The sequence below is a fragment of the Puntigrus tetrazona genome, chromosome 19, assembly GCF_018831695.1.
Source record: "Puntigrus tetrazona isolate hp1 chromosome 19, ASM1883169v1, whole genome shotgun sequence".
NCBI lineage: Eukaryota > Metazoa > Chordata > Actinopteri > Cypriniformes > Cyprinidae > Puntigrus > Puntigrus tetrazona.
Window position 1 is genome coordinate 13,990,464 of NC_056717.1, and position 12,000 is coordinate 14,002,463.

At 38.8% G+C, this 12,000-nt stretch overlaps 1 protein-coding gene across 1 annotated transcript in view; it reads right to left on the reverse strand.

Annotated features, from left to right (window-relative positions):
• The window catches only part of csmd3b (CUB and Sushi multiple domains 3b), a 332,481-nt gene extending 330,625 nt beyond the window's left edge, over window positions 1–1,856 (reverse strand). Inside the window, 1 exon segment of the mRNA XM_043218230.1 lies at window positions 1,634–1,856. Within this exon segment, the coding sequence (XP_043074165.1) occupies window positions 1,634–1,808 (175 nt within the window). The 5' untranslated portion in view covers window positions 1,809–1,856.
• Window positions 1,857–12,000: the final 10,144 nt, after the last annotated feature.

Here is a 12,000-nt window from a genome sequence, read left to right on the forward strand (position 1 = left end):
CTGCTGATCTTAAACCACGAAGCATATATCTACCGACCGCATCCCTGCTAGGTGGAAAAATGCTTAAACAAGCCTAAAATGGTCTCCAAGGCTGGCCATGTTGGACAAGTTTGCCGGTTTAAAATGGAGTTAGGCAAGTCGACCGTTTCAAAATCATCACGGCAAGGCTAGGACACCAGCAAGACCACGTTAAACCGCCTAAGACCAGCCAACCATCTTAAGCTGGTTTAAGATTGTTTTGTGTCACTTATTTATGAATTAAACTCAAATATACGTTCGTACCAGGACAATGTGTGTTATTTATCGAATTACACTAAACAGCTGCACAATGACTCACTAAACAGCGCGCGCGTTCTCTATCTCGCAGAAAGTCTGCGAAGTGAGGTCTAGATCGCATTCATTTTCCTCTGGATCTCATCACACTGCCACCACGCGACGGGTTATCAGCCGACACGACTGCATCTCGCACACTTTACGGACACCGGTACTGCTGTTTATCCATATCTCTCCAGTCCAACTAGGAAACACATCGAGCCCTCCTCAGTATTCATTCCGCGTAACGACATACTCGATACGCTAAGCGTCTAATCGAGATGACAGAAACACAATCAGGCTGCCAACACCTTATCTGTTTATATTTATAAAAGAATGAGTTGCAATGGATTCGGTTAGATTTGAGCTGGCGGTGCTATTTTTTTTTATAAACCGTTTAGCATCAGATGAATCAGCTCTGATGCAAATTAAAATGCTAGGCAGGTGGTAATGACCGAGATACATCAGGCAGAAGTGCTGCCCAGGGGTTTGCCTCCACCCCACTAAATTCAATCAAAGGTTTCAGAAACCTAACAATTAGCACGTTTCTAAAACTTAACTTCCAAGCCTCGTATAGTCCACGTCCCGCTAAAAAAAAAACCGGAGAGACGAAAGCTTCACACCAAGCCTCCTCCAAATAAATGCACCTGACACGCCGGGGATGTCTCAAACCTATATCGAGATCATGTTATGGTGTAGCCGATAGGGAGACGGCGTGCAACAGTTAAAACCTCCGGATCAAGGCAGATCAATGGGCGCCCAGACGCGTCAATTCCATCGCGAGATGGTACCCTGACAAGTGTGAGGTCGAAATCTCCCGTGCCACACGTTATCCGGCATGTTCTTGACTACTTATAGACTAACGCGTGTGTTAACGGTGCATTTCGTTGGCTGTAGATCAACTACACCATAAGGAATCGTGATTCGCTTTCCGTCTCCGACCTGCGTTATCCGAAAATAAGCACTCAAAACACGCGTTCGTTTGAGATTCGGTAATTAGCCGTTCCCCTAATAGTGGTTATTTGAAACCACCCTGCGCGCTGTTAATATGTAAAACAGCTCGGATAAAATCTCTCAACGCCCTTACGTTACTTTGCGATCCATCACTTAATGACCACAAGCAACTCACGTATCCGCTCGAGCATACTGCAAGAATATTTATTGAGTCCTCGCTCAATGCCTGCATTGAGTAAATGCGCTTCTATTCTCAAGCATTTGCTGCACGGTTGGCTCTCCTCTCCCTACATCCACTCCGAGCTCGTTCCCATCCACACGCACCGACGCGAAACCTCCGAATAACTCCTCGAGACTGACGACTTACCTCGCACGCATGTGACCATCATAAAAAATATCAGATTCCAAAATGTAACTCCAGTTTTAATCCCCATTTTCTTTGCTTGGGAGTCCACCGGACCACATCTAATACATCCTCTCTTGAAAACGGACAGGAATCCGGTTGATCTGACGCTTTGCCCCTCTGTGTCATCTATGTTCATGTTCACATGAAGGTAGTTGTTCTTTCCCTCAGCCAGAAGCGGAGCGGATCGCGGTGTGGCTCGAAGTGAACGGTGATGCTGGGATCCCACAGCAACCTTGACGAGGACTCAACCATCTCGCCAAAAGGGGCCAAACTCTCTGCGCTGTGATCTCGCTCACCGACTCCTATTCACTGCTGTTCGGTGGATTAACTGTGTGATCTCACTGTTTCATCATTGCTTAAATGAAAGATTCTGTGCATTTATCAGTAAATGAACGAACGAAGCGCTGCTGTTTGAGGGAGGGAATTCAAAAAAAAAACGGTCTAAACTGGTTTACTGGTCCACTGATCTGGGCAAGCTGGTCTACTAGATTATTTTTTTTTCTTCCCCAGGGCTGTTTTTCAATAGCTGGATTAGATGAAAACCAAAATTGTTAGACTGGGAGACTAGGTTAAACCAACTAAGATCAGCAAACCACTTCAATCTGGGGTTTGTCCCAAGCAGGTATTAAAATGAATAAATCAGCCTACCTAACAAGCAAAAATATACAGTGCAGATGCTACATTTGCATATCTTATTATTGACTATTTGGGTTTTTAATGCAAACTGCGTTGCATATATTAATTCTATGTGAATCTCATATACAAATTAGAAATATATTAACAGATATACACATAACAGTAAACTTAATATGTCAGACCCACACTTAAATCATTAAAAAAACTGTTCTGTTTAATGCAGACCAACATGCTGCAGAGGTGTTAACGATTTAATTTGAATTTAGAGTCCTTGTGTAAATAACTGTTTACTCGAGAATCTAGAGGCCGGTGTGATCTTACTTAGCCTACCAGTTTAGCATTAATATTATAATCATTTCCTACGAAAGGCATCTTTGTAAGAAGTTTGGCAGTGAGTGTGAGATCTAAGACTGGATGATTGCGCTGTAGAAGGACACTCCTGCCATCTACAGGCTAAACATCCAGTCAGATTTCATCCTTAGAAGTACGCAGACACCCGGCATTCCCTCTCTGTCCACCAACCCCCTGTGTCATAAAAACAACAGGCACACTTTGGACACCTATTATAGAAAACAAAGATGTTTCAAAAGATTTCATTTACCTCAAACAGCCATCTTACTATCACCCAAACCGACCCTTCACTAACTAGTACTCTTTTTTTTCACCACATTTTAGTCATTAACAAGTCCTTCCCAACAGTTTGCTAACTAAGGCCAATATTTATCACATAATATCGAAAATGTACAAATGGAGATAGAAATGACCACGTTTTCTCATAAATAACCATAAAACTGTCCATGGTGCTGAAGTCTCCGACAGACAGATATATAGATAGATGGATGGATGGATAAATAGATAGATGTTTTTATATCTGATGATTTAACACATGCCGATACTGTTTAATTATTATTATTTTATATTTCTAAGGTGTTCTAAGTTATCTTACATGCTCTTTTACAATAAAGAAGAGAGCCTGGGCATTAAGAATAGCTGGAATTTTAAGTTAAGGAAATATTCAACAAAGTCATTCATGCAATTTTTTAGCCACTACATGCTCTCAAGCACTAATTAGATAGTGGAATTCCATCCTCATTAGTCCTGCAGATCCACACCCCTCTGAACAAAGGAAAGGGCAATAAATCATATAGTCATAGGCATAAGCATATAACCTTTACTCATCGCAGTCTCTCAATGACAGGATCAGGAGAGAGAGGTAGATGGTGGAAAATCCACCAGAGAATGAATCATGACTGCACCTCATCAAATCCACATTTCTCCTCTGCTTTGAGTGCAAGAGACTAACCTTCTTCTCCCTCTTCCCTCCAACACAGCAAATTAAAATCCAGTTAAAGTCCCTTAAATACCAGATTGGCTCAATGCGACCGGACATTTGGGGAATGATGCCTCTGGACTCTAAAGACACTCATTTAGAACTCGTAAACATATTTAATGTCTGTTGTTTGCCAGTCTTTAGATACCAGTATGTCTGAACTGTAAATAAGAGTGGTGTATATTAGCATTGGCGATATTAGAAGCACTCTATAGTTAGTTACATGTCATTTAGCCAAAAAGTTCCAAAGTCACTTAGCTTATACTAATTGCTCTCCCTAGAGCACTAGATCAAGGACACAATTGAATTTCAAGTGCAACTCTCCTTGGATCAAACTTTCAAACTATGCTTGACGAACCTTCATCTCCAGGTTGTAGGATATATCTGAATCTTTAAAAGTAAAAGTGCCTTTTAAAAAGAACTCAATTCTGGTTGAAATTAAATAGCTTGATGTACTATATAAATATATGTAAGTTTCAAAACTGAAAACATCCTCTCTGGTCCAAAAAGACCATCTGTTGAAATGAAGCTGGAAGACTCAATCTAAAATAATTGGATTTCTGTTTTCAGACAGATGAATACATATGACAATGACACCTATTCAGTGTGCAGCAACTTGGGCCAGATTGGTGCAAAGAAGTACAACAGATTCTGTAATTACAAAACACCAAAAATAAGATGTTATTATTCCAGTTAACTAGAAGTTGGCCCAACGCTGTGTTGTTTCTGGCTCAGAGTCGGTGTTTATTTTTAACAAGTACTCTGATAATTTCAGTCCAGTCTTTAACAGTTTGTGCAGCACATTTCAGCACATATTGTTTTGTGAACCTGTAAAGAGGCTGTTAGTGAAGAATAGGGCTGCATTAACTATGCTGAACCTGATAAGACAAAAAAAAAAAAAGAAGAAAAAACCTATCATCGCAGAAGGCTTTTACACAGAAGTCTTAAAGGTTAAAAAACCACCTGTTTAAAGCAGAGGGTGGAATATGGTGACTTTGACTACAAATAATCAAATAGTAATCAAATAATCAAATGTCGAAATGAATGTAATGATTTCAGAATAATCAAAAATAAATAAATAAATGAAAATGCAAATAGGCACAGTTACTATAAACTTAGCAAATACGCAGACACTAGAATTGTCATTGATCCAATGAAAAAATTTCACAAGCCGTAATTTGAAAAAAAAATGCATACTCACCCAAGTTTTTCCTTTTGCGTGGTTATCAAAAGACACCGATAAGAAATAAAAGTAGAAGATCAGTCGACGCCGGTCTTCAAAGTATCACACTTACTTTTTTTCTGCACATCGCTTGCTCGCAAAGCATCACACCAGAGCAAAACAAGTTCCAAGGGCACTGAGCAATGAGATACAGAAACATCTGCTTAAAAAGGCTCATGGTCATTTGTGGAGATGCAATGCATCAATCCAGCCCTGAGGCTCAAGATGGGTTATTCTTATGACTAGAAAAGTGACCTCATTTGCACACTTCATTAAGTCACGAGCACAGCTCGCCTTCGAGGTGTTAGAGAGTTTCTCAGCTTGTTATTTATTGTACGCCGTCACTCCCTGTGGCCCCCCACCCAGCTTTTTGGATTTACTGCTGGGTGAGAGCAATGAGTGAACCGTCTGAGGCACTGTTGAGCTTCAGGCCCTTCAGGCTCTTATCCATCATATCTAAGGGACACGTGCATGATGGAGGGCATCTGCTCTGTCACACCTGCCATTCACATTCATTAGACATGTCAACCTTTCAAAGTACATAGTACATTCACAGTCATTTTTGCAGTTATCCAAGTATTTAAATTAAATGAAAAATGTGACTTCAGTGTGAATGGGACCTACTGTATTATTTACTGTACTATTATTTCAAATAAATTATTATATTTATTTTTGAATCGCTGCTTATTTTAGTTTTTCTTTGTTTTGTAGTAGTAGCTTTTATTTCAATGTACATACTATGTAAATGATCAAGTAAATTTATAGATTTTAATTATACATACTATAAAGGCAAATCTTGTAAAATGTAGAAATAATGCTTGCAAATCACACAATGTGCAACATTAACTAAGACAGCGGACTAAGACAACTTTAGATGAAGGACATTTCATACAATGTCATGGTATTATTTCATAATATAGTTCATAGAAAAAATCTGAATAAATTAATCTATTTGATTATTTCAGCAAAAAACATGTTTAATTAAACATGGTAAAAATATTGCATATTTTTAAAGCATGCACCATATTCCATTTTTAAAGCATACTCCATGCTTTCCAAGACTCCATACTACAGAAAGAAAGAAAGAAAGAAAGAAAGAAAGAAAGAAAGAAAGAAAGAAAGAAAGAAAGAAAGAAAGAAGGGGAATTATGATTTCATTATTGGCCATTAGTAAGCAATGTGGTCACTCACTGGGAAAGAGCAGATTTTTTACTTTACCATTAGGTTGTCCATCAAGACTCTGTCTATAATAGCTTGAACTGCAAGCACAATATTTTAGATTGAATCATAAAGCCTGCATGCAAGGAATATGAATGAAGTTATTGATTCACCATAAATGAAATGACATTCTTCTAGCGTGTTGTCCTAATGTTCACTATCAGAATACAATGCACAGAAAGAGAAGACGTGAGATAAAAGGAAAGCGCATGAGGACAAAAGAGGGTGTCATTCATCATGCCCAACACTAAATGCTTTGGTATTCCATGTTTAGAAACTCACAGATTTGTAGGCTGGTAGCAGTAGTTGACAATGATGTGTGGCACTGTAAGATCTGCTGAGGCAGAGCACTGTTTCTAGATCGTCTCACCCTCCACTCCATGGAAAAGGGCTCTAAGAAGAAGTAATGATGGCAGTCTGGGGTGAGTTCACTGCCTGACTAATGTCTTGTTGAATGCCTAAAAGTGTCAGGGCTTTAACATCACACCCATCAATTCTTCCTCAGCCTCCTGTGGCAAAAGCCATAGATCCGCCGCTGTTAGGAGAGACAACGGCATCCAAAAGGCAGACGTGACAGACAGGAGAAGAGGAAAGAATTGTCCGACGTTGACAGAATAAAATAGAAATCGACCCTCCCTGAGCCCTGACTTAAAATACTGCTAACCAAACCTTCCCTTTAGCAACTGTTGCTATCAGACAAGCATAGATAGATAGATAGATAGATAGATAGATAGATAGATAGATAGACAAGTCTGTCATATTCTGACCACCTGCTAAAAGCATTACAATAAACCGTGCTAGTAATGATAATTAAATCTAACGATCGATTAGCTTAAATCAAATCGAACTGTGAAAATTATTGTTGTTATACTTTATTCTCAAATTATTAATGTTAACAACATCAACATTGCATGTATTAGCGTGTAAATTTCAATTTATTTAATTATCTCTAATTGTTACACCATTCAAATTTCATATTAAGAAATTATTTTCCCCCAAAAAGCTAAACCCCTTCGAACTGGTTTCTGCAGCTTTAAACTGCATTCCTCCGGTATTGAACATTTTAAACTTTGAAATATAATTTAAAATTAATTTACAACATTTTATAATTTTTTTTTACAATTTTTTCATTCATGTATTTATTTAATAATTTATCAATGCATTTTTACTTATTAAAAAGTATTTCGTTTTAAATAAAAACCTGTTCGTGGTTAAACAGCATTTTTGCATGCCATCTTGCATATTACAATTCAAAATGACTCTGTAAAAAGCAAAGAAAAAAAGTTGATGCTGTCCACTTTGCATCGCCAGCCAGAAGTTATTATATGTTCCCAATCCATAATTAATTTGAATATGTCAATTAAAGAAAAATTGCCCCTTAATTACCCATGTGCTGGTGAGAAAACCAGTGGCTCAGCAATCAGAAAGAAACCTAAATATACCCCAGACCCTTTGGGCTTGTCAAATTGATGGAATAATTATATCTGGAGTGGAAGGAAAGGCTATCTCCAGCAGAGTCTACAGTAGCTCTCGTAACACACATCGAGCTTGTGGGTGTGAAAAGTTTCACTTCAGAAGTGAGGGCCAGCATTCAAGGAAATCGCTCTCTGATCAGAAGGTACATTCAGATTCAGCCCCTTCTGCATCTGGGCCCCGCTTTTAAATAAAACAAACGGAGTGTTCACTATTTCACATTACAGCCACCAGACGAGAAATCATTTTTCATCAAAGAGTTTGTTTTATCTTTTATCCTCCGGGCCCATTTTTTCTTTATTTATAAAGCTTGGCTGATACGACAAGTCTCACTGCTCCCGAGACCTTGACTGACCCTGCGTGAAAAAGGAAATTTAGAGGCATATATCGGCATCTGAGAATACGACTAGACGAGGTCGTCACAGCCCCACAGTAAACAGAAGCACATCGCAAAGTTAAATGAGTGCACGAATGTAGTCCCTGATATCGCAAACACAGCCAAGCTGTTGAATTAATCTTTGATGAATGTCAAGTAATGCGACGTTGGCGAATTTCTCGCAGAAAACGCATTTCGTTGAGCCTTAAACCGTTCCTTGTCTGTGTCGTTTGCAGAGACGAAAAACTTTTGATGAATGACCGAAGTCCCTTTGCTAATGGTGGAACTGGGCCATACAAGACCCGCATCCTTTTGTGTCTCTAACAGTCAGAGTCACTGTTTCATTGCACAGAGAGGAATTATGGAGGCTTTGCAAACCGGTTTAGGGATGTTTTGGTCTCTAAGAAGCTTTTCATTTGGACCGACCGTGTCTTTCTTCAACTAGCCATTGACCTATTGATGTGACTAAACAGTGCTTCCGCTAAAGGATTCAAATGTCATATGGAATCAATCATAATTACACAGTGACTTTCACCATGCGTTTGTTCAGTGCCTATGCTTTGATTCTTCAAGAATGGGTATTAAACCGATATTAAAAAGATTCATCAAAGTCAATGGACTGCATTACAGCAGACAGAGTTAATGTTACAGACTGTGAAGCGCAGCCCTAACATTAAATGTAATAGTTTACTGGGGTTAAGCGATATTACCACGTTAACCTACGGTGCAGTGCTTTTCTAGGATTTCCTGTTTTGTTACATTGCCATTTTCACAAGCACATTGCAGTTGTATCAGCGAAGCGTTTTGACTTGAATGATGTGTCACATTCAGCATGTTTACATGCACAGTTATAATTGAGTTAAAGTGTGTTTTTGCATATCCAAGGAATAGTCTTCATTTTCTGTCCAAATATACATAGACATACTCAAACATAAATCCACAGCTGCCCAACTCACTGCAGAATTATATGTGTGCCTCAACTCTCCTGTTTCCACCAAACTTGTCCATCGGGAGCTCCACAGGGCTGCTATAGCCAAACCTTTGGTCACTCATGCCAATGTCAAACATCGGTTTCGATGGTGCCAGCAGCGAAAATAATGGGCTGTGGACAATGTGAAACATGTATTGTTCTCTGAGTCTACCTTCAGTGTCTTTTTCCATATCCAGGAGAGTTACGGTGTGGAGAAGCCCCAAAGAAGCATACAACCCAGACTGTTGCATTAGTGAAGCGGGGGGGGTGGATCAGTGATGGTTTGTGCTGCAATATCATGGCATTCCCTATTGCCCAATACTTGTGCTAGATGGACTACCAAATCATTCTGGAGGACCATGTGCACCCAATGGTTTAAACATTGTATTCTGAAGGTAGTGCCGCATATCAGGATGATAATGCACCAATGCACACAGCAAGACTGGTGACAGGGTGGTTTGATGAACATGAAAGTGAAATTAAACATCTCCCACGGCCTGCACAGTCACCAGATCGAAATATTATTGAGCCACTTTGGGTGTTTTGGAGGAGCGAGTCAGGAAACGTTTTCCTCCACCATAATCATGTAGTGACCTGGCCACTATTCTGCAAAAAGAATGGCTCAAAATTCCTCTGGCCACTGTGCAAGACGTAAAAAAGTGGCCCTACACCATACTAATGAATTATTGTGCTCTAAAACCAACCCATGTGTGTATATATATGCGTGTGTGTGTGTGTGTGTGAGAGAGCCTCCCATAAAAATATTAGGCAACACAACTGTTTTCAACACTGATAATAAGAAATGTTTCTCAAACACATAATCAGCCCATTAGTTTGTCCTCGAATGCAATGAATCAGGTTTTTGACCTAAAATTTCAAAACCTTAACAACGTTTTTAAAAAAGCACACCCATTTTCTCAAACTATAAGCACGGTTCCTCGGCTTTGACACATAAATCAGATCTGGTGAACTGTTACAGCAAAACTCTGCACACAAATCCCTACATTTTTAAGTGCCTACACCATGTGGTCAATTAGAAAACACTAGCGTTCAATATTGTTCACTCAAGCCTGCAAAGTTTGAGTTCAATTAGCACCAAAGTGAAGACAGGAGTCAAAATTTATCACACACACCAATCAGAACCTTTGATGGAGATAAAAGGGCCAAAGTCAGCTTACAGTTTTTCCCAGTGTTTTTTTCTCAGATCAGAAATGAAATCCTTTTTTTTTCTTCTTTTTTTGAATGAGTTGCTTTGGTACATTCATGCAGTTGCACATGCAGTTGCACATGCACATTTGTCTGCAGTTTCCTACATTATCAGTTGCTTTTGTCATGTTGCTCGAAATGTATTATATAGTTCTCTGTGCTATAGTTTCACCCCTCAAAACCCCAAGTCATTAGTTCATTGTGCAAGTCATTACGGTAAATGCAAAATGTTTGATAGTTGTCATAAACTGTATATTTTCTGTGCATTTATATTAGTTATTTTATACATTTGCCATGAATGGATCATTTTTTTGGACTTTCACTAATGAATAGAATAATCAACCAATGATAAACCAGTTCTCTGAACTAGCTCAGAAAGCATATATAGACAGAGGACAACACAAGAGTTAAAATTCTGACAATGGACTTTAAATAAGTTTTAATTTTCACATTTGTGGCCATATTTACTTTTCTATTTCACAATGATGTTGTAATGTCAGACCGCTAGTAAAAGCGTAGCTATGAATCAAATCCAATCTTTTTAAATCAATACCCCTTATACAGTAATGTGTAAATTTGTACTTTTGAAATGGATACAGTATAGCCTACATAAGAAGTGCAAACTTTTGCATTTCAGTAAAGTAACTGTCATCCAAAATACAGTCATAGTTTACATCAGGTAATACTAACAGAGCGCAGTGTTACATTGACAACATGACTAAGCATTTCTTCTTGTTTGTGAACAATGACACAAGGACTCTTCATTCTGAAGGCGCTGATATGCTCATTGACAAAAGCATACTTTTGAAAGATAACCTAAAGATTTTGAGTAATACAGGATTTTGCTGAAAAAAAACATTGTGTGGTGTTGTTTGTACGAATTGTTCTGAGAAATGCATACTTCTTTTTATAAATATTACAGTAAGGTTGATTCGAGAAATGCACCAAAGCAACTGAGAAAGACCGCAGTCAGGTTTAAAACAATGCATTCAGAGAGACGTGAAGGAAGAGGTCAAGGACACCACGGAGGAGGAGGAGAAGGAGAAGGAGAAAGAAATGAAAGAAGAAGAAGAGTGGGAGGTGGTGAGGGAGAACGACAACATGGAAAAAAGAAGAAGGGCAAGGGCAAGAAGACAAGCAGTCTCATATATTTTATTTGATGCGTGCCAGGGTTGGATCAGGCATGCAAGAGGATTTAACCTCCACTGCCTGGCCAGGGCCAATATAGCCTGTGACGTTGAAGAGATTCTTTGGCCTGTCCCAGACCAAACACGGAATGCTGAATTTTATTTTTTTTGCTTGCTGTATTTTCCTGTACTTCACATTACACCAAATTAAAGAATAAAACACTTGGGGAGTACTACAAGCAACACTTAATACAGCTTTTTTGTAGCATTGTTTTGAATTGATCTCATCAGTTTTTGACGTGGATATAGGGAGTTTGAGGAACTGAGAAAAGTGTTTCAGCAATCAAGAAAAACTGTAAAATCATTTCTAAAACATCATGTGACACTGAACACCAATGATGGGAATAACAGCGTTATTTTTTTCAGTAACACGCAATCAAAAAAGAATTGACTGTTTCTCCGTTACAACGCCATTGCAGTTAATATAATTTATTATGACATCATTATGATTGTATTTTTTAGTCTATGTGAATGGGGGCACAGTTTAACTGTATTTAATGTATCGAAAAGGCTGTAAAGGCGCACGAGTCAATGTTGCTTTGTCTCACATCCGCAAAGAGTCTTTCATTACATACAGACTTGACCCTCTACATATTAACAATACTTTTTGTTGTATTTTCATTGAAATTCTTCAGCTTTCAGAACTGCTGGTTTCTCTGCCTGTAGTGGGCAAACTAATGCGGAAAAGAAATCTTATTGGCTGCCGCTCA